This window comes from Temnothorax nylanderi, unplaced genomic scaffold (assembly GCF_030848795.1).
Source record: "Temnothorax nylanderi isolate EJ_2023f unplaced genomic scaffold, tnyl_v1.0 TNYL_tig0094_pilon, whole genome shotgun sequence".
In the NCBI taxonomy this organism is placed as follows: Eukaryota; Metazoa; Arthropoda; class Insecta; order Hymenoptera; family Formicidae; genus Temnothorax; species Temnothorax nylanderi.
In genome coordinates this window covers 542,885-566,176 of record NW_027249156.1, presented here as the reverse complement: position 1 = coordinate 566,176, position 23,292 = coordinate 542,885, and the positions used below count along the sequence as shown (strand labels likewise).

The 23,292-nt window shown below is 38.1% G+C and overlaps 2 protein-coding genes across 7 annotated transcripts in view; one reads left to right on the top strand and one right to left on the bottom strand.

Moving 5' to 3' along the window:
* Positions 1-531: 531 nt before the first annotated feature.
* On the top strand, positions 532-18,124 carry LOC139775196 (glucose dehydrogenase [FAD, quinone]). 5 transcript variants are annotated; one of them, XM_071711013.1, is made up of 7 exons: positions 532-726; positions 10,675-10,960; positions 11,168-11,334; positions 14,141-14,360; positions 14,469-14,639; positions 14,745-15,400; positions 15,618-18,124. In XM_071711013.1, the coding sequence occupies exons 4-7, from the start codon at positions 14,162-14,164 to the stop codon at positions 16,482-16,484; spliced, it is 1,893 nt and encodes a 630-aa protein (XP_071567114.1). In that variant the 5' UTR covers positions 532-726; positions 10,675-10,960; positions 11,168-11,334; positions 14,141-14,161; the 3' UTR covers positions 16,485-18,124. The 5 variants fall into 5 exon arrangements, with proteins under 5 accessions (XP_071567114.1, XP_071567111.1, XP_071567113.1 ...); XM_071711010.1 differs by lacking the exon at positions 11,168-11,334; XM_071711012.1 differs by lacking the exons at positions 10,675-10,960; positions 11,168-11,334.
* Positions 890-23,292, bottom strand: part of Flo2 (flotillin-2) — a 75,241-nt gene continuing 52,838 nt past the window's right edge. For both annotated transcript variants that reach the window (XM_071711021.1, XM_071711022.1), the window contains exons 3-9: positions 9,042-9,338; positions 7,891-8,123; positions 7,552-7,671; positions 7,243-7,457; positions 6,930-7,113; positions 6,673-6,819; positions 890-6,485 (exon numbers count right to left, since the gene is read on the bottom strand). In XM_071711021.1, coding sequence (XP_071567122.1) covers positions 6,456-6,485; positions 6,673-6,819; positions 6,930-7,113; positions 7,243-7,457; positions 7,552-7,671; positions 7,891-8,123; positions 9,042-9,338 — 1,226 coding nt within the window. In that variant the 3' untranslated portion in view covers positions 890-6,455. The remainder of the gene's footprint in view (positions 6,486-6,672; positions 6,820-6,929; positions 7,114-7,242; positions 7,458-7,551; positions 7,672-7,890; positions 8,124-9,041; positions 9,339-23,292) is intronic.

Genomic DNA, 23,292 nt, shown 5'->3' with positions numbered 1-23,292 from the left:
TTTCAGCACTCGGGAGTCGGGAGTCGGGGGTGCGTTCCGATTCTCCACCCAAGTGCTGAAAATCTATAGTGTACTACGTAACATATACTATAGGATTTTTAGCACTCGGGTGGGGTGGGGAATCTGAACGCAGCCCGGGTTGGGTCATAACAGGTCATAAGTCGGATCTTATATTAAGTGTTTCGTCTTAAGTACAATCTTAAGATGTCATGAACCAATCACAGAGCCGTATTAGCATCTTAAGACATTACTTAAGACAGTCTTGAAATAAGATCCGACTATATGAATACGGGCCATAGACTTTAAGCATAAGCGTAGCTTATATAAGACCGCTAAACCAATGAGCATCCAGCATAAAGTCGCTATATTGATTTACGTAAGGTGTTGATTGGTCCAGCGCGGTCTTATGCTATGCTTATGCAGCCTATGCAATTTGTTGTGCGTCTGTGCGATGGCCTTTAGCTCCAAAGTGTTTAAAGGAATTTATAGGTATTTAGGCAGCAGAAATTGGCAGAAATGGCGAGATATAACGCGGAAATTTGTCCACTTGTTGTTGTTGTATCAGGAGGATAAGTTATTCCGACGAGGATCACTGGATCACTCCAACTAAACTTGGAGAATTAAAGTTGCAACTTTTAGAAAGAGTTCAAGTATATACGTGAAAAAAATTTGGTCAAGTTTTCAGTTTCGATTTGAATTGCTGAATGCCGAGAGCAATTATGTACCGTACGTATTATTATATATGTATAATTATATATGTAATGTATGTACTGTACAATTCGTCTCTCACAATCAGATCTATAATCGTGGTATATTTATCACTAATTATATTATCATTATAAATGAATGAAAGAAATAATCGCTAGGTAACGCCGATAACGGTCGGGTGTCGGGTGATGAATATTTTGCGATCCATTTATTAAAAATATGCAGTAACTTCACATCGTGTATGCCATTACTTTCAGTTAGAGTAGAATATGACACGATAATATATATTATAATATTGTCCTCTATCTACGCAGGCTGTCCTCGAGAGACGCTTCTAGCACACATATAATTCTTTCAAAATATACCTATACGTTATCAGCTGTGTTCATCGTTTACAAAAGATATTAAGTTCATTCCTCTCGAGACATTTGTTGGTATAATTTTGAATTTCTAACTAGAATCATGGACTTGACTCCTACAGATAAAGATATTTTTATTCTTTTGGTCGGTTATTCGTAAATGTGCTGCAAACTCTCGCGGAAATTTGCATCAGGAATCATCAACGATGGCACACCACGCTTACGGCTTACGGCTTACGGCTTACGGCTTACGATACAGAGATTTTTATTAATTGAGGAGAATCGTACGTACTTGCTTGCGATGTAACATAAACACGAAACACAGTGTCATTCGCGACAACAAATTCACATAGAGTGAACAGGCTACACGCTACAGAGCAGTTTTGCAATCATTTGTATTAATGGTATTAATTAAGGATCTTTGGATATATATATATATATATATATATATATATATATCACTTGAGACAAGATCGACTCCAAAGTAAAAAATGAGAGAGAGAGAGAGAGAGAACACGCGAAGCGTATGCCAAGTGCACAACTATACATATATCGTTATAATTTTGTAATTCCTTAAAAAAATGTAATCTCTCGAGAATCGCCTTCAAAACAGAAAACAGTAAAAAACAGCGAAAACTGCCGTTGCGAATGTTTATCTCAAAGTTTATTCTCAAAGATCCTTAATCGTGTGAAACGTACGTGTTGCATTGTATATCGAAGACGGTAAACTATTTAAATTATATAAAGGTACAAGCGGCAAAGCTCTTAGCTAGAGCGCAAACTTTTGTAAATATCTAATGTGGAATATCGAATTTGACAATTTCATCCCTCGACATAAGTATTTGATGCGGCGCGGCGCGGCGTGAGAATAAGCACAACGTAGAGCTCAATATAAATATGCAGGATGTAGCAAAATTATGTGTATCAAGTTACACGTAAAAAGGGAATTTATTACAATTGGTGGGATTGCAATATAATTGGCGATTGCAAACTATTTGCCCCAAATTCCAAAATATCTTCCACTTTTACGCTCTTTTTACGAAACGCGCCATTTTTTACACACTTTTTATTTTACGCTTAACCAATTCACACACACTTATTGTTAATGTTAGTTAGAAGATTACACAATTAGAATACAAAGAATTTTTACTTAAATCACACAACACAATTGCTTTTCATTTTTGTATAATACGATTATTTCTTTGGGAAACTTTAATACGTTTGAAAACATATATAATCAATACATACATATATTGCGAGGAGTTGAAAGGAAAATAATACTCGTTACAAATATCTCCTTTTTCTTTCACGCAAAAAGAACAGCAAAAACAACGAAATATTGGCCGTATAAACATCCTGCATTTTACGTTAAACTCTCTCATGCGCGCGATGAATATAATATTCTACTACAATAATTGACTAAAATCTGTATCGCTCTTGCTACTAAGAGAATAGCGATAAAAGTTTTTACAAAATGCGCCCTCTCTTCGATATACGATACGAGATATAGATCGTGGCGATTTTAGGAAGGGAAAAAAAGAAAAATAGGAAAAGTATGTGTTACAAATTCATACATTTGTCATTCACGGAGAAAATGGAATTAGCTGAAATAGTATACTATAGATTTTATAGAGAAAATCGAATCGCCCTTGTGTGTCTGGATACGTAGAAAAGTGAATCGAGCACACAATCGTATATTTAATATTACACAAGATGAGCGCGATACGTTGAAATCGAGTACGTTGAATTTCAGATATAGAATACTGCATAATACAGAACACGTTGTGCATCGTCGTAAGATTTTTCGTGACTTGATTTTAATTAATATATCAAAGCAAATCTAAACACAGATCTTTCTGTATCTTTCGCACGAGTACGAGTGCCAAACAAATAGCTCAACATGGCCTAATAGAGAGAAACTGCGTGTATACATATTTTTTTTCTTTTTATGATGCATCGTCCGCATCGCATAAATGCAATTCGTTTAACTAGGTTCAAACGACGAACACGATCTTTCTCTTATGTTAGCTTAACAAGGGCATGGGTAATGCGAAACGTCCTGACGATTGTTATTTTCTCTTTGAGAGAGAAGAGAGGAAGATAAAACGAGAGATAGGAGTATATTAGTGAAAGTACACCTCATCGATAAAATATATATGTAAACAAAGTTAGTACGTTAGTACTGTTAGTATTAAATCAATCAATTAATGTTAGATCAAAGACATCAATAAATCTCGTCGTCTTAATCATCTATCAAGAATATATTTTACCTCGGGATATCCTATCGACAGAAACGGGAATACTATGTGGTTCGCATTATCGTTTGGAAAAAACATATTGGACGCCTCGCAAAAATCTGATTATGGCACGATGATCAATAATTACCTTCGATTATAATATAAGCCGATTACATCGGATTTTTCGTCGAGAATTCATAACTATTCTAAATCTGTATATATGTGTTTGTGTTGTGTATGCTTTCTCGCATTGACTACTCATCGGAAGAGAAAGGTTTGCGCTAAATTCTTAAAAATATAGATTGATATTTCTTTCATTTTTGAGATTATAGAATTTTTTAACTTGACGCCTCAGAAACGATATCGATTAACGTTTTCTTTTAGCTAGTTTATAGCAGCTATTTTAGAGCCGGCAATGTATCTTGAATAAAATTTCTGCTGGATGATATTAGAATTTATCAAGTTTATACATTCAATCGCTAAATACTTTCTTATTGGTTATTTCATCTCTATTATCATCGTCATCATCATCATTATTATTATTAATTTCTGGGCGTGGCGTGGCGGGGCGGGGCGGGGCGGGGAGACTTTGACTTTTCTTTTTGTACTGATTTACTGCATTAAGCATTTTGGGAAGACTTTTCTGTCTAATGATTTGATATATCTACTGATTTCCCTTCTCAATAACAGCAGATACTTAATGGAGAAATATTATTTACATGTGTGTGTACATATTGTACATCCTTAATTGTGAAATGCTGTTAATCATTAAATAAAATGTTGTCATTAAATGCGTAACGAATGCATATAAATATTTATTTAAAATGATGAGCAACGTGAATAAAAAGCGATAAATCTGTTCGCTGTATACTAATACAACTTTAATACAGATCTCATTTCTCGCATTCTACGTAGACTTATAGGTATGTCGCTTTAGTAGTCACAAACTGAAACATTACGTAATTGTAAACTAAAATCTATAAATGGCATATAAAAAAGCATTTTATTTAACACAAACTATCGTTTCTATTAAAATATTAAAAAGACTAATGAAGAACGAGGGGTAATACGCGCGCGCGCGCGTGTGCGTGTGTGTGTGTGTGTGTGTGTGTGTTATATCTATAATTCGCACATATAGTATAGTAATCAATAAGTTACTGTGAAAAATAATATCGAACTTTTAATCAGATCATCCAGTTTTCTCTACCAGTGAGTCGATATCGTACAAATTGGCACTTGTTCAGCTTGCCGGAAAATACCGTTTTTTCACATTAATGCTGTGAATTCCGATGCGTGGTCAACCGAGAATATGTATCGCGCGTCGATGTAATACGGTCAAGCATTCTCTTCAAATTGCGCTCGCGTGGCGCACTTTCCTCTTCTTTTTGTGTTTCACGACGATATATAGAAGCTCTCTTCACGACTATTATTCACATACGTGACTCTAAATATGTACAGCGACTACAGGTAACGGCAAACCGCACGTCCTGAATCGCGTTAAACGTCTATTCCTTCATTTTCCCTTTTGTTAAATCACTTAATTATGTTGAACACAATGATATCGAAACGCTCTTAATCATATATCGATTATAGTTAAACTTTGAATTTCCGTATTGATTAACTAGTGACTATTGAGTTGTGTATTGTGTTCCGACGGGTTAAGTGGAATGCATAAACTGATTGTTGAGATAGCACAAATAATACTCTTACGAAACTTGAAAGAATCTCATTCTGAGTAACTCAATTTGCTCGTTCTCTAGAGTATAAAACAAATGTACCATAATACGATAATTGTTGTACAATCGAAAAGGGAATGGTAAGTTTATATTCACGTGTCTATCTAGGCTGAAATAAAATAAGTAGAATACTTTTACATTCATTTTAGGACATTCATTTTTTATTCGTCAAGAAGAATTGAACACGTTGAACATGAGAAATTAATGTCTCTTTAGTGATTTTTGTCGATTGCATTTTACTCTAAAATCTCGTCCCTTTCTCGATTGTACTACAAATTACAAGATTAAGACAAGATACGTCTGTGTCTGCGTGCGTGTGTGCATATTTATTTAAATATCTTGTCTTAAAATGTATCAAAACAAGAGATTTGTTATAATTTGTCGAAAAATATTCTAGAAAATATTTCACGGTTGTGGAAGAGAAGCAGAATGGATTTTTGTTTTGGCAGTGATTTTATTAGGCTTATTTCTCATTTGATGTATGTTTGTTATCAATTTTGTATATCGTAATCAGGATCCTCGCGTATAATTCATCCAATGTCAGAGTGAATTCCTTTCTTAAATTTCCTGTCTTCTCGTTTTGTCGTTTTTCTAATTTACTTGGTGTGGAAGAACGAATAGTTTCTGGTACGCGGTAAAATGTGTTACTTGATAAAGATTTATATCTATGGGAACGAGCGAACATTGTTTATTTATTGAGAGCCTTTATTCCTCTTTTCCATTACCTACTTTCATTTACCTTTTGGTAAATAAAAAATAAAATACGTCATACATCTTTTACATCGTGTAAATGTCGCGTCACTTTATGCATTCCAATAGCAAGCGGTCATATTTGCATTACATTCTTATAATCGTTTCTATCTTAGGCACGGCCATGGGCAGTGCTTCTTTTCGCAAATTTAGAAAGCGATCAATACTTATAATTAGAACAATAAAATCTATCGAAACCTTTGAAGGATTGTCGCGGTTTTGTGTGTGTGTGTGTGTGTGTGTGTGTGTGTGTGTATTTTTTGTGTAACCAATTTATAATTCAAGATTGCTCGTTAATCGCCCATTCTCTAAATCACGATTACATCGGTATCGCACCAAGGAAATGCAACGTTATCGATGCACACGTACATATCGTGTTTAAGATAAGAAACGTGCGAGTACGACGCAACTTGAATGGATTTATTTGCGCGATAAGGGATAAAACAAGCGTGCCCGCTGGCGTGTGCGGCGTTGCTTCGACCGGACTTGAGGTAGAGCACAATTCGGGAAAGAGGAAAAAGCGGAGAGTCGGTGTCGTCGATAGATGATAGAGTAGCAGAGAAACCTTTGGCAGTATAGATTTTGCCTTTCTTCAAATTCTTAAAATCTGTTCCAAGTTTATTCGCCTGGTCGCCGTTCTTGAATTCACATCGCTCATGAGCATATTACTTTGCTCCTGGTATTTTCCCCAACACCTGTACGCGTAGAACAATGTTGGTTACGTTAATAGTCTGCGAGAGTTTACAACTGTCCACTAACTTAAGCTTGAGCATAAGAATCGTTTGAATAGACGCGTTTGGCACTGCCTGCTACAGCTGAATTTATTAAGAGACGAATGTGGGAAAGGGAGAAACAGAAACAAACTCTTACTTTAGTACTTACCTTGGAAAGATCTACACCAGTCAGTGCTTGTACAGCTGGAGGTACTTGCCCAACGAGACGCGTAAGTTCTCCGCTGGTCGCGTCGCTCCCGCCGAGAAGCACAATTTCTTCCGTTCTCGCTAACGGTGCCGCGACCTCGGCTGCGATCTGACGGAGAAACATTATCGTCGTCATTATTATCGAAACTAACGCGCACGCGTTACGTTACAATGCGTTACAATGCGTTAACAAAATGCAGGAACAAACGCATCGCTCACCTTCGGCAAGGCATTCAAAGTGATGTTGAGTATCGCCGCTTCGCCGTACTTTTTGTAAATCGCTGCTTTCATTCGCATGCGTTCGGCCTCTGATACACCGACGGCCTCTAGAGCATGAGCCTCGGCCTCTCCGATCAATCGAATCTTCTCAGCCTCGGCTTTCGCGGCGTTCACAGTTTGAGTTCTGTAAGTGGCGGTATTAAAACATTGTGTCGAAAAGAGCAAAGAAAAGAAAAGAAAAGAAAAGAAAAGAAAAGAAAAAAAGAAGAAATCACTAATTCCTCCTCGAGTAGCTCTGTCACGAAAATTCTACCTCTTTCCCTCGGCAATTCTTCCCATTTTATAGAATTCAGCTTCGGCTGGTAATCGCACTGTGCTCTGGAGCTCATGCTCCTTTCGACGGATCTCCTGTTCCTCGACTTCGATTTGTTTGCGCCTCTCCACAACGTCTATCTGTATCTCCTCGTTTCGTATTCGCTGTTTTATCTTTGCCGCTTGAAGCTCGTAAGCTAACTGGGCCTCGGCTTTCTGAAGACAATCAGAATAAAGTAGAGCACGGTACGTGAGCACGATTGACTTTGTTAAAAATATCGATCGCGTATTTCGCAAAGAACAAACTTACCGCTGTATTTACTTCTTGATCGAAATGAGCCTTCTGCAATTGGTAAAGTCTTGCGTTGTCCTCTATCTTCGTGTCGGTATTGTATTTTATATCCATCGCCGACTTTTCGCATTCCGCTTCCTATCGTGGAACAGGGAAAAAATTATGATATCGTGAGAGTGCGTTAACAAACTAATAAACATAACTATACGTCCTGCTCGATATCATCTCTCTCGGCTAATCGGCTAATTGGAATCGATTGTTTCTCCCGACTAAATGTACGGGACCTACGAGACTATAAAGAGAGATCTTTCTCGAGAAACACTTGTCATTTTCGTGCGAACACAAGCGAAGACATACCCTAATACCGGCATCTCGATTTGCCTCGGCGACCCCTACATCAGCGTCTCTTTTAACAGCGGCCGTCTGGGCTTTGCCGAGCGATGTTAAATATTGAACCTCATCGTAGACATCCTTTATCGTAAACGAGAGGATCTCGATGCCCATGCGACCGACGTCCGGCGCGGCGACTTCTCGCACGAGAGCCGCAAATTGATCTCGATCCTTGTAGACTTCCTCCACGGAGAGAGTTCCTGAGGAAAAACCATCATTTTCTTCCAACAAGTCCTCCATCACAAGCTTTAACTGTAGCTTTAATTAACTCAATTGACGGAACCTAATTAATTAGTTTTGCGCATATTTCGAAACAATTTTCTTGTTATTGTTGAATACCTGATATGATTTAATACGATAAAAATATAGATAGATAATAAGTATTTGGAACTTTTCTCATATCTAAATTACATTCTACACATACATTATAGACATTACAGACATTATAAATTATTCATCGTTTAACGAATATTAATCTAATGTTAATCTTGAAAGTTTTTTTTATATGTAGGAACGCGTAACAAAAGTTATTGCAACTGTGATTGCATTTATTAAAATGTTTATTATATTATATATTACAATAACTTTGATGGTGACTTGTAATGGGTTAATAAAAAAGAAAAAGCTAATTAGCTCTCAATCGTCGAGAGAATGCGGGAGGGTCGAAAGAGAGAATGGCGTTACCTGCTAATTACTATAATAATAATAATAATAAAGTAAAATAAAGTGACCAGAGGGAGGGAGGGAGGGAGGGAGGGAGGGAGGGAGGGAGGGAGGGAGGGAGGGAGGGAGGGAGGGAGGGAGGGAGGGAGGGAGGGAGGGAGGGGGAGGGAGGGAGGGAGGGAGGGAGGGAGGGAGAGAGAGAGAGAGAGAGAGAGAAGAGAGAGAGAGAGAGAGAGAGAGAGAGAGAGAGAGAGAGAGAGAGAGAGAGAGAGAGAGAGAGATGAGAGAGAGAGAGAGAGAGAGAGAGAGAGAGAGAGAGAGAGAGAGAGAGAAGAGAGAGAGAGAGAGAGAGAGAGAGAGAGAGAGAGAGAGAGAGAGAGAGAGAGAGAGAGAGAGAGAGAGAGAGAGAGAGAGAGTGCGTGCGTGCGCGTGTATGAGCGAGTGAGCAAACGTACCCAGTATAGCTCGAAGATGACCCTCTAAGGTGGATAGGATCGTGGACTTGATCTCGTGAACGCTCTTTCCGAGAAACTGTTCACTGGCAGTATGCAATAATTCGTCGGCCTTCATGATTTTGCACTGCGCCACTCCAGTGACCGTCAGCGGCACCCCCTGCGCCGTTTCTACGCTCTCGCACACCGGGTTCAGAGTCATCACCTCCAGCGACAAGCGCTGTACGTCGGTGACGAACCACCAGGTGAACGCGTATCCGCCGACGATGGTCCTCTTTCTCATGGAGCCGCAGCATCCTCCTGTGAAACGTAAAGACGATTCGTACGAATGTTTTTCAACAAATATTCGCGAGAAAATTTACTTGCAATTTATACATTTCATTGAGCTTTTATCCATGTTTGTGTTATTTTCGGTCGAATTGTTTTCGAATCAAATCTCTTTGTACAGATCAAAGTACAAATTTTTCTTTATGAAAAATCGTGTGCTTTACATTGAGAAGAGGAAGAAATATCGGTGCCTAAACTGTGCTTGACAATGAAATGAATCAATTTTACGCGCACCAATTAGGATTTACGATATCTCACCTGTGTTTTGCAAACCTTACCTTACGCTACATTATTGCAAAAGTTATCGCGGGAGATATTGAGAGTATTATAATCTTTACAATTAGATGAAATCTTACATTTATATACTTATACGTACGATCTTTTTACATTTATGTATGATCATTGATATCTCACTATAAATAATAAATCATTACAATTGTAGAGAGAGAGAATTCAGGTTAAAAAAATTTACTTTCTAGGGTGTGCGTAGCCACGGTGTCATCGATTAGCTATATAGTAATTCCGAACGATCGTTAAACGCACGCCTAGTATCACAACAATAAGTAGGTCAGCCCCGATAACGGGTGAGTAATTCTTCAGTCGCTCAAACCCTCAGAGCATAATTACAGAGTTTCTCCGATCCATTGAGAAAACCAAATGAGATATATCACGTTATCCGCGATTACATCCTAAAGATTATTCTCATATGGCATTGTATAACACTGAAATCTTAATTTCAATTCAAACTAATCCGCTGGCAGATCTTGATAAAATGACGCTTTGATATTTCCGTAATAAAAGTAGGACACAACAAATTAATTGGTGGGCTCGCCATATAATGATTGTTCAATTGCTCACTAATCATTGTTCAAAATCCTCGAAATTTCGAAAATGTCCGATATATATTGTACTTGAAGTTGACAAGTGAAAAAAATTAAAAACTTTACTTACGTATATCGTACTCTCTAAGAAACTGACGAAATGTATGCGTGGAGCAAAAATCCAGGGAAGTCAGACAATTGGCGTTTCTTTCATTTCCCCGATAAGAAAAATTTGTCGGCAAGACGTATGCATTGAAAAGAGAGAGAGAGAGAGAGAGAGAGAGAGAGAGAGAGAGAGAGAGAGAGAGAGAGAGAGAGAGAGAGAGAGAGAGAGAGAGAGAGAGAGAGAGAGAGAGAGAGAGAGAGAGAGAAAAGGAAAAAAAATTATTTTATTGTCAACTACGTTTTCGCATTATACGTTAATTTCGTCGCATTACGTGATAGTGTGCGCTACGTGGGTCAGCTGATGAAGCAACGATTTTTTTAAGGCGAGCAGAGCAGGGAACAATAACCCGGAGAACGGGATCAAAACGAGAAGGGAGATTATACCGGTATACCGGTATGAACCCAACAAGGAGGAAGATTGAAAGAGAAAGAGAGAGGGCAAATCGATGACCGTTATACGCCGCGTGCCGCGCCTACGGGACTGAAGACTCTGAAGAGCCCGGAAACCATAGCCTCATTGCGGATCATACATTATCCTCAATGAGATATCCACACCTGGCTACGTGCACGTAGTCTCGAGGCTGTAGCTGTTGCTGTAGCAAGGTCATGGTCAGTATCACTCCGTACTTGGTCGAGTAACATCGTTCGGATGTTCCGTCCTCGCGTTTATCGCGATCGATCGAGGAGATTCCGTACTCCTGCGTACTACCTGCTCCAATTTATCGATATTCTTCGACGAAGAAATTTCACTTGGCGTATTTCTATACCGAATACGCGAATACGGGACGGAAGAGAATTATCTCATATTTTTCACAGCTCGTCGAAGCTCTTTGCTGAATGTGTTTAAAATGTGACAAGCACAATATATTCGCTTTGGTGTCATTGAACCTGCAGCGAGAACGCATTGAAAACGCACGCAAGCACACGCAAGCAAGCAAATTGACTTGAGTAGAATTTGATCAAGATTCGAGAAAGACGAATAGGTAGGTGATTTGAGGCAAATCTCATTGATAATCTCGTTTAGCGGAAACAACTGAATTTATTCTTTTGGGCATGGCAATGCGACATTTCTATTTAAATCACACACCAGTTGTCCTTTTTCACACAAATCTTTCACCACTGTCTTTACATCTGGAATTTAATCCAAATGCCATCACTTGATTTCACATAATGTTATAATAATACAATTCCGATGATTAAAAAGAGGAGAGAATGGGAATTACTGCTTTTAACTTTTAATACAAGATATATGTTAAGATCATCTATTTGCTCTCCTATGTTCTTACAAAAAAAGAAAAAACCGCGCTCCGATGAAATTATTAAGTTTATAGCAGCAATGTCGAGAATTTCAAAATGTCAAAGTTGTAACAATTTGTAATATTTCCATTGTCACGATTCCATATTTACAAGGAGGATTGTTGATATAGAGTAGAGACGCGATAAATGAATAGCTATCAGATCGTTACCCTATTTACATTCACATACATATAAGTAACTATGTACATAATACTAAATTTACTGTTGCTTTATATACGCACGGAAGCTATATATTCCACAACTCGCGGCAAAACTTAAACTTATTTACGCTTCGTGAATCATCTTTGGAGTTATCGATATTTCCTCAGCGAAAATAGAAAAAAGGAAATTATTGTTTATAATGCCATTTATTTTCCACATTCTTTATAGCTAAGCTTTTCAACATGTGTATGCGAAATACAAATACTGCTTTCTCAATAAGAGAGAGAAATTTTTTAAACCAATATTATCTCTTGTTCTATGGATAAGATTTTCTTGTGCAAGTGGGACCATTTATATCGCGCGTTATCCAATCTATTTTCAGCCGTTGATTCAGAGATATCAGTTAGAAATAATAACTTGCTGTTACTAATGTAATCAAAATAATGATATTTAGATTTCATGCACCGTTTTTATAAAATCTTTAGAGAAATAGTAAAACAGCGTATAGGTACGTAACACTGATCTAGCACGTGCCATACCTGATTATTCACGCCTAGTCAGAACGCTCATTCATTACCTTTAAAAATTGCTTCTTCTGACGCAGAGACTCGCGAATACACATGGTATATTCCATGTGCGCGAATTTTCGGAGAAATATACCCTGTATAAATAAGCTTCTTTTTTTCTCTTCGCGATAAAAGGGTAGATAGATAAGAAAAATAGTATCTAAATGATCTCGACGTATAATAAAAAATGCATGCAACATGGAAAATTTTTACGCAAAAATATCTCGCTAAATTATGACGGAACGTGATTAAAACTTTCGAAACCGCATTAATGTTTAAGAATGTTGAAGACTTCTAGAATGTACGTTCTCCGCCGTCTTTCAGGAAGTAGGCAACCAGTGCAGCTTTCCTTTTCGAACGTTTAGCTCGCGTTAATTTATACGTTTTGTGTTGACACGAGCAATGGCATCATATTTTCGCAATTTTTTCATCCTTATTTATAAATCGGTTTCTGAGGTTTTTCCCTCCCCCCCCCTCCCCCCCCCCCTCTCTCTCTCTCTCTCTCTCTCTCTCTCTCTCTCTCTCTCTCTCTCTCTCTCTCTCTCTCTCTCCCCCCTTTGATTTTGTCGAGCTCCTAGTTGGCAATACGTACACAGTAAAAAATTTTGTGTCAATGGAAGTCCACTCTCAATTTTGTGTTAAAATAACTCATACGTCGTGTTATTTTTGACATTTAGAAATGTTATAAATGTCGATATAACATTTCTAAATGTCAAAACTAACACGATGAATGAGTTATTTTAACACAAAATTGAGAGTGGACTTCCATTGACACAAAATTTTTTACTGTGTATTGCAACAGTTTACAACAAGAGTCACGTGTGTCATTATAGCATTATAGCAGTTCCCAGAAAGAAATCAGATTTTAAAAATAAACATACATTTTATTTACAAGCTTTCGATATAACATAAAGTCTAAATCCATCTGTTGTATCTGATATCACGGCCATGATATAATCGGAAAACGAAGTGATGTAAAGCGATGCGTTATTATCATTGGTTATTTGTCAAAACATGATTTCTGACATGAAAATCTGTTTCGAAAACAGATAAAATTGTTTAACAGTTGGGGGTTGAAGAGCCCGCGAAATATTTATGAATATGCGGGTGCGTATAAAATTCGCACTTGAAATTACTTAACAGATTTGAAAGTTTCACAAGTAATTGATATTCACTTCGCATCGTCAAATTGCCCAGACCGGGCAGCGTGTGGCTTCCTCTTTCGTCAATTTCTAACGTGATGGTTGCCGAGCTATTGGTTTTATTTTAACAGTACGGCGCATTGGTTTGATTCGGTTAGATGTTGCCTGGAAAATTCCTCAATTCTCTTCCTCAATCGAATTAAAAGATAATGAATACTATTACTTACGTCATTCGCATCGTACAACACAACACATTCATTGAGAAAGTCGTAATGTCGCTACGTGACAATCGGAGAGATTTTTAGCAAACGATCTTCTCCGTGTACGAAGAGTTACATTCACAAAGTAGAGTAAGTTACCTATATATCTCATCGTTACACAATATTGCTCAACACATCTTGTTAAGAGATTTCTATCCATTTTTCATGGATTTTGAAAATAATCTTTGAAATTACATCAACGAAAAAGGAAAATGAAAAAGAAGTTGGCTTACTCATTGTCAGTGGTGCAGTCATTGTCCATTTGTTCAGTGATGTAATAAGAAAATAAATAGCGTATAGTGAGATATTAGTAAATAAATTCGCGCTTGTATCACAAATTCCAACAAAGTTCTTCGGTTCTAGGAAGTACCGCTAGGAAAAAAAATGGGCATCGAAAGCTTTCTGGCAGAAAGTTTGACTTCAGCGTCCACCAGCGGACTTTCATTATTCTTTCCGGTTCTCGCTGCGACACTTGCCTACTTTCATTACGAAGCTCTGGATAACGAAGCCCCGCCGATCAACGTGCCATCAAACATGCTATTACCTTCGTATGATTTTATAGTGATAGGGGCAGGTAGTGCAGGTAAGTTGTTGAAACGTTCGAAACTCTTATTATTTCGTTATTTAATAACGATTGCGATATGTGTAATATCTCTCCTCTGTTATTTCCTTCTTTTTCTTTTTGTATCAGGAGCCGTAGTTGCCAGTCGTCTATCCGAGATCGAAGATTGGAACGTATTGTTGCTGGAAGCAGGCGGTGACGAAACCGAGGTCTCGGACGTGCCTCTGTTTGCCGGTTATCTCCAATTGAGCCAGCTCGATTGGCAATATAAGACCGAGCCACAGGGTGATGCCTGCCTAGGTATACATATATAATTTATCCTTCTCCCCCCCCCTCAAACCAGTAGCTGGAGAAACTGTCCGTTTCTCTCCGTCATGTTTTTCCTTTTACATTAAACATTTATAGCGATGGAGGACAGCCGTTGCAATTGGCCGCGTGGCAAAGTACTGGGCGGATCCAGTGTCCTCAACTACATGCTCTATTTACGAGGGAACAAGCAAGATTACGACCTCTGGGAGCAGCAAGGTAATCCTGGCTGGGGGTCGCGTGAACTCCTGCATTACTTCAAGAAATCCGAGGATAATCAGAACCCTTACTTGCTTCGCACGCCGTATCACGCGAGCGGCGGGTACTTAACGGTGCAAGAGGCACCGTGGCACACACCTCTAGCGGCGGCCTTTGTCCAGGCTGGTCAAGAGATGGGCTACGAAAATCGCGACATCAATGGCGAATTTCAAACCGGCTTCATGATCGCCCAGGGCACTATCAGACGAGGCAGTCGTTGCTCGAGTGCAAAGGCTTTTCTGAGGCCGGCCAGACTCAGAAAGAATCTACACGTGGCAATGCACGCGCACGTCACCAAAGTGCTGATACACCCCAAAACAAAGCACACTTACGGGGTTGAGTTCGTCAGGGACGGCAAGGTCTTTCATATGCGCGCAAAGAGGGAAGTGATTGTGTCCAGTGGCGCGGTAAATTCGCCTCAGGTTCTCATGCTGTCCGGGATCGGGCCGAAGGAACATTTGCGAGAGTTCGAGATTCCCGTGATTCAAGATAGCAGGGTTAATATTTTAAATAAAGAATTTTTCGATTTCTCTCTCTCTCTCTCTCTCTCTCTCTCTTTCTTTCTCGATCAAAGGTCTTTGCACCTTACTAGATAAATATACGTCATACGTCAGTATTGTGTAATAAATTTTACAATCGGTTTCAAATCGGTTATAGAACTTTCGAGCTTCAGTCAACAATCTCCACCTTATTTATCCGAAATTCTCCATACAGGTCGGCTACAATTTGCAAGACCATGTCGGCCTAGGGGGACTCACGTTCATGGTCAATCAGGAGATTTCTATGGTGGAGAAACGGCTGCATAGTGCCCAGGCGGTGATGCAGTACGCTGCGCTAGGTGACGGCCCCCTGACGGTGCTTGGAGGTGTCGAGGGTATCGCTTTCGTCAACACCAAATATGCGAACGCTTCGCTGGACTTCCCCGACATCGAGCTGCATTTCATTTCCGGCTCGACTAATTCAGACGGTGGTACGCAGATCAGGAAAGTCCACGGACTGACGAAACAGTTCTACGATGCCGTTTTTGGGCCGATCAGCAACAAGGACACGTGGAGCGTGATTCCAATGTTGCTACGACCTAAGAGTCGAGGGGTAATCAAACTGCGCAGCAAAAACCCGTTCGAAAAACCTCTGATCTATGCGAATTACTTCAAAGAACCGGAGGACATTGCCACGTTAGTCGAGGGAGTCAAGATCAGTGTGGCTCTGAGCAAAACTAGCGCCTTCAGGCGATTCGGAAGCGAGCTGAACTCGCAGCAGTTTCCAGGATGCGAACAAATTCCCATGTATACGGATCCTTACTGGGAATGCATGATCAGGTACTATAGCGCCACGATTTATCATCCGGTTGGCACGTGCAAAATGGGACCTTACTGGGATCCCGAGGCCGTCGTTGATCCGCAGCTCAGGGTCTACGGTGTGACTGGGCTTCGCGTGATCGACGCGTCGATTATTCCTAACCTGGTAAGTGGAAACACGAATGCGCCAACGATCATGATCGGCGAGAAAGGAGCAGACATGATCAAAGAATATTGGTTGAAGTGGAAGAACAGATCCGAGCAGCAGTCTAGCGAACGATAAGACGAGCTCGCGCGCACATCCCTTACGTCTCTATTACGTCCTTATTACGGATTACGGATTACGGATGAGGACAGGATGCGATAGTACAAGAGCACTAGTGCCGTCGACATGAAAAGACTTGCAGAAGAAATTCTGGACTTTATTACATTTTTTATGAGCCATATTAGTGTAAGGATATCCGCGAATCTACACGCGAATGTCATCGTGCATTTTAAGGCGTATATACCTTACGCCTTACGTAATGTAGATATACGTAAAATGCACTTTTGGAGAGAGAGAGAGAGAAAGAGAGAGAGCGCTTGTAAAACGGCGGAATATTTAGAGTAACGAAATTATGTATACCGAACTATGTATGACGCAGATGTAAGCATCGTTTTAAATAATTAGAATGTTGCTATGTCCAATTATATAGGTATAATACTGTTTTTGAAATTGAATTCTTATCTTTTATCTTTATCCATAAGTAAGTGACCGATTCTCGATATGAAAAATAATTACTTGGGCTCCATTCGCATAATCATTGATTATTTCTTACCTTAATTATATTTTGTGGATAAAATTTTTTGCCCTTCCAGAAATAGTTTTTTAAAGCGATGGAAAGCTCGAAACAAATACAATAAATTACAGGACAAATCATCGGTGGAAAAAAATCTTAACCATCAACAAAGTCTCTAAAAGAGGAATTTTCGCATTAGACCAATATTGATTCATTCACCGTAGAGTTTTCTGTTTAAGAATCAAAACAAATATATGACTATCAAAAAGAAAGTGATAATAAGAAAGCTCCATCGCAGATCATAAGAATGTATTATAGGGATTTGAATGGCTTTATAGATGAAGAAAGGAGAGGTGAGATTTATAGGAAGGATGAGTCACACTCGTCTTATATGGAAGTTAAATGCACGGTCAAACCCGAATGCGATAATACCAGAATGCTCGCGTATAATAGTTTGACGGCTCGTCGGACAAGTATTTGGCTTGTTCTACACACGTCATTTCACATCGACGATATATTATCCGGTTGGCATCTGCGAGATGGGCCCCACTCAACGATCGCTACGCCGCGGCCCTCACGTTGATTCTAGAATTAAGTGTTTATGGGATCGTGGGATTGCGACTATTGCGAGTGATCGACGCGTCCATTATGCCGCGCATATTAGTTTTGGGAAATACTAACGCGTGCGCGCCAACGATTATAATAGCAGAAAAGGATGCGATATGATAAAGGAAGATTAGTCATGATTCGGCAACTGTTAAAGATTGCGTTTCGCGAGAGATCAATGCGGGATAAACCGTGTATCGCTATCTTTCATTTCACTATATATTATATGTATACTATGTACTATATACTATATAGTATAGTATTGTACAATAGTATGGTATTGTACATTTGTAACATTCTTGAGTAAAGGAAAAAAAACCGCTTCAACTGTAATTGAGTTTCTTAATTGTACCGTTGTAACAATGTATAATAATAGTTGGGTATATTAGCGTCATAAATGATGATTTGGCACTTATCTAGAAACATGATAAAACATTTAGAAATTGTTTGTGAAACGCTTACTTTCGTTGCAGAACACTAATAATTTGTAAAAACTAAAATGTGAAAATGAATGTAAATAAAAAAAAATTCTTTTGTATCTCCACTTTTTTTCCACACGAGCTCTTCGTTGTTCAGCGGACTGTTTGCGTGCGCGCGTGCGTGTAACTCTAAACTATACTTATATCGAGAATCGAGTTTAGATGATGCTACTGATACTGCAGGACGAATGATAAACGGCACGCACGTAATGAAATACAAAGATTACTGGTATATGATAAGTTATCAATTTATTACGTGATGCTCATGCAGTTCGAGATCGTTCAAAATATATTTAATCAATTCGCATAATTACAAACACGACACGCGCGTTGTCATATATGCAATATATGCATACATCGATTAACGGTCCTGATTAAATAATTTTGGCATTATGATAAGGCCATAATTCTTTAAATTCGTCTGTCGTTGAAAATTAGCACCTGAAGTTATCACACAAAGATCAACAATCGTATCGTACAAGCCGGAAAACATGAGGTACGTATGTATGTATGTACATATGTACAATATATGTATTGTATCTGCGCGTTTTAATAGCGTACATACAGCTTCTTAAAAATTATTCTGCACCACATGCAATAATACACCATCGAAAAATATATCAAAAAATATAACCATACGTCATAAAAAATACAAGTTTCTATATGCTTTCGATCTTTCATGTTTGCATTTTCATGCTTTATCCTTAAAATGCTAACAATAAGACAAATTGCGATTGAGATTTGATTGTGACTTTTATTGCTTTATATTGAGGTACACGGCTGCACCTTATCGGGAGGTTTACATTACCTCCATTCTTGCCGAGTTGAAAAATCGCTGGCCTAATAATGTAATGACGTATAGTTATCTATTATTATCTGTACATATATAGAGGTGTATATGTAATATAAATAAAAAAGTGATGTACTGCGATATACATATGTATACAGGTTTGCGCACGCAAATCACGATATCATGATAAATGCAATAAAAAGAAGGCAAAAAAAGAAGGTAACGGCGAGAAACAACATGATAATTAATTCGCGACACGTGTCGATGTAATTACGCAATTTTAGAGATGACGGAAGGCATCCGTACCGCAATATAACGATACAACGATATAACGAAAAGAAATAGAATAAACTTTTACTACAATTTGATAGGAAGTTATGTATTTAGATATGCATAAGAGAAAAGGGAACACGCATTCGAATATTGAAATATATTATTTGAAAAATTCAGACATCACGTATACCACAATATTCCTTTCGTTTTGGGCTTTTACATTTATGACGACAATCTTTCTTGGGGGGAAAAAAAGGCAAAGGGACAAAACACATTTAAGTGATCTAAATTTAGACTCCGATATCTGGATAAGCCCTCCCGGATATGTCTCCCCAAAATATCTCTATTGACATTGCTATTCTCCGGTAGCTTTGCGTTAACGATGACGTTCAACGTATCGTTGCACGTCGGTCACATCCGCTAAGATATATGAATGCGTATTACTTCCACATCCACATGTGTCTGCGTATTTACTTTCAAATTATAATATAAATATAAAATGACGCGTGATCCATGTGTAGAAGAGCGCGATACGCGTTGTCGAGTCAAGTTCTCTTTTCCTCCACCACGCGAGTATGCGGTGTTCCCAGTGCTCCTTGTCATATACCCGAAACGTAAATCGTGATAGGATTCATTTTTTCCCTATATAAACCAGTATAAATTCTTCGTTCGCGGTATAAATTCTTCTGCGCGGGACGATAACGATAAGCTGAATGAAGCTAGTGGAGCTTTGCTATACCGGCCGGAGGTATCGTTACGTAAAAGATCGAGGTAAAAGATAAGGGTCCTTTTAATTAAATAAAAAGGAAAGAAACGTGAGATATTAAGTACAGCAATGTAAAGGCACTGCTCGCATTATCATATCTACGTGTTACGAACTATAGGCAGCTCGTCGTAAATGCGTTATATTATATACGCATTTTATGCGGTCAAGTCAGTCAAGTTTCAGTCATCGACTTGAGTCGTTGAATTAAAATATTGTGTATTAATATGATGGGGGAAAAAACATCAGAATGTTGACACAATTTTTGAAATGAGAAAGATTTTAACAAACGGTCCGTTTTAACAAACGGTATTATGCCCGTTTGTAATAAGTCTTTATTTACGTAACGAACAATTTCTTTATCGCGTCCAACGAAATTTCGCTCGTATCTTCACAATTCAGCGTATGACTTGTAAACCTGAACGAGTTACATGAATAAATGTACAATGATTGCGATTTCGAGGCTCGAACTTTTCTCTGATAACTTTTAACTCTGATGTACCGTTTATTTTACAATTTCTCTCTCTCTCTCTCTCTCTCTCTCTCTCTCTCTCTCTCTCTCTCATTATTTTTGTTGTTTCTCTCTTGTTCTCTTTTTGACAAAATAAATTTTTTAACAATTTGTCGGATGTACAAGTGTAAGATGGACAAGTTCATTTTCTGGCTTCTTTAAAGTGTTGATCACTCGATCGTAAATCCTCGAAGAGTAAATCGCATAGATGCATTAATCCACGCGGTGTAAATCCTGTTTGGAGCCAAGACGAAGACTCGGACGCTGACGTCACACCACGTGTGTCTTCTTCGTCAACGAATGTTTCTGACCACACGCGATGAGTTTCTCGATTAGTGCATATAGTGTGGTCGTAGTTATGCTGTCCCTTTGGCTGTGCCGAACGGTAAGTGTCGAGAACATGATCATATTGCGAATCCGAGACACTCCGAGTTGATCGTTTAAGAGAATCTGTGGTTTTGGTGATAAGACAAATCAATTGGTGCCTACGTGTCCTATATCATCGTACAAACGTCGTCGATATATCAATTTCCACGAAATGTTTAGATTTCATATTTTTAGGGGAGACCGGGGCTATGTGTTCACACTTTACGCTTTTTTCAAGTTTACTAAAAAACTAATAAAGATATTTGGCTAAAATTTTAATGGTATAACCTTTCAACCTTGCTATTAAAAAAAAAACATGTTTAGAATCGTTGATCTTTTAACGTTTTAAAGAGGCGAATTTTTTGAAGTGGACAAGTCAAGCGTAGACAGATAGCCCCGCATATGCGGGGCTATCTGTCCACATAATAAAAACACATTATTTATATTAATTTTTATACTTGATTATAATATTATTTATTATTAATATATAATATTGAAAAAACTGCCTAGTCGTTGGAGTCAGAGAAGTAGTAGGCACTTTGTGTAGATTTTTTGACAAGTTTCCTGCGTAGAGCTGACTTTTCTTTATATACGGTGGGATCAAACTGATTTTGAGTGCGTTGCAAAATCAATGTGATGAGTTTCTTTTGTCCCCTCAATTCTTTAATCTTTTTTTTTTATTTGGGGCCTTTACTTAATCCTCGGCAGCGTTTGAAATAGAAAATACTCTTAAATTTAAGACAAACTCATATATTTAACTTGACGTGTATTTTTAAAATAAAAATTTGGTGACGATTCTTGAATCGCAGGATCAAGTAGTTGCTCGTAGGTCACTTTTTTACAGTAGCGAGTGAGAGCCCGAACATTTATTCCAAAGTCTAACGCTGTTTTTACGAAAAGATTCTCGCTCAATTTTTATTCTTTTAATCGCTCTAAGTATAATTTTATTAAATATGTCTACCTTATCCGTCTTGAGGAAAGTCTTTCTCTTTTGTAGTTACGCACCATTATCTATTTATAAAAGAACAATTCGTCATTGAAGTGTGGACACATTGCCCCATCAAAAATAGGACAGACCACGTTTTTCAGTCTTTAAAATGTTGCCAATTTTAGATAATGCGGAATTAAGATTTGACGCTTCTCACACCTGATAACTATATATTAATTGATAATATTATGAATTGCTTACTTTAATTTCAGTTAAACTACTGTCGCACAGCAAATTTTTCGACCGTCGAAAAATGTGAACAATTGTTTTCGCTTTTCTTTTAACGTATATATAGCGTCTGCGAGAGGCATCGCAAGAAAACAAACAACATTTAAATATCTTACGTAGGGCATTTTTCAACTACTTGTTACAACGGTAGATATATCTGTCTCTTAAAACTTGAGATAGCAGTACTGTGGACACATAGCCCCCGTAGACAGATAGCCCCGGTCTCCCCTATCTAAATTTCAGGTAATATTTGGAAAAAGACCAAGTCTAGAATGTATGGATGATATTTCAAAGTGCCCTTTATGTATATTAACGTGTGTCTTTCATTCGTTTCTAGCGAAGAAAATACGATTTGATTAAAAGAGAAAATTTTGATAAAAATTTCTATAAACTTTCTCTGGTTCTTCTACGTGTAGTAAAATTAAAACTCTCATCTCTAAAATAAACACTTGTCTTTGTTTTATCTCTTTGTCTTGAGTCATCTACGATGTTAATGTCTATACACGGCGTTAATGTACAGTTTAACGAAATTTCACTTGCTCCGTTTGCGAATGGAGAAACTTGTGCCGGGCATTTCGCACATGTGATATATTCGTCATGTCATATCGGACATACTGCGTACTCTTTGATCGCTGTGGCGAAATTTTATTACGAGCAAGCGATAACTTTCACGTGGAAAAAAACATGGTATACTGGATAATCTTTTAATAGATGTAAAAAATGCTAAAAGTAATGATATATAAAAATGCTAAAAGATGTATCGACACGTTTCATTAATACATCGCGCGTTTAAAAGAAGATGAGGAAATTAATAATAAGAGAATGGATAACAAGTAATTTTTAATATAAAAAATTACGAATCCTTCAATACTTTGTGTCACGTGAGGTGAAATTTAAAACAATGCCACAGAGAGATTAAGTGATAGGTAGGTATAAGTGCGGGACAATTAAGTTTATTGCAAAACGCGCTTATTACATTGTCGGCGTATGCTATTGCTTTCAATGGTATTCTCATAAATCGTATAATCGTATAATCGTATAATCGACGTTTCGTTCCTCTCGCCCAAGTGTTTAGCCGACATGTGTCGAAACTCCGTCGCAATCATTTTCAAGCGATTATATACATATATCCTTTTATTAATGAGCACACAACGTAAAGTCTGTATTTTAGTAACGATGCTTTACGATAATGATCGAACGTTGACTCCTGTGTCCGACTTGTGTCTTTTGAAGAGATATGTCTAGTAGTATAAAATGCATTTGATCAACGTAAATTATAACGATTATTACGAGATATATATATACGCG

Coding starts and splice junctions, on each gene's coding strand:
- LOC139775196 (XM_071711010.1), top strand. Junction 14,361..14,468: donor GATAGGGGCAGGTAGTGCAG/GTAAGTTGTTGA, acceptor TTTTTGTATCAG/GAGCCGTAGTTGCCAGTCGT. Junction 15,401..15,617: donor CCGTGATTCAAGATAGCAGG/GTTAATATTTTA, acceptor TTCTCCATACAG/GTCGGCTACAATTTGCAAGA.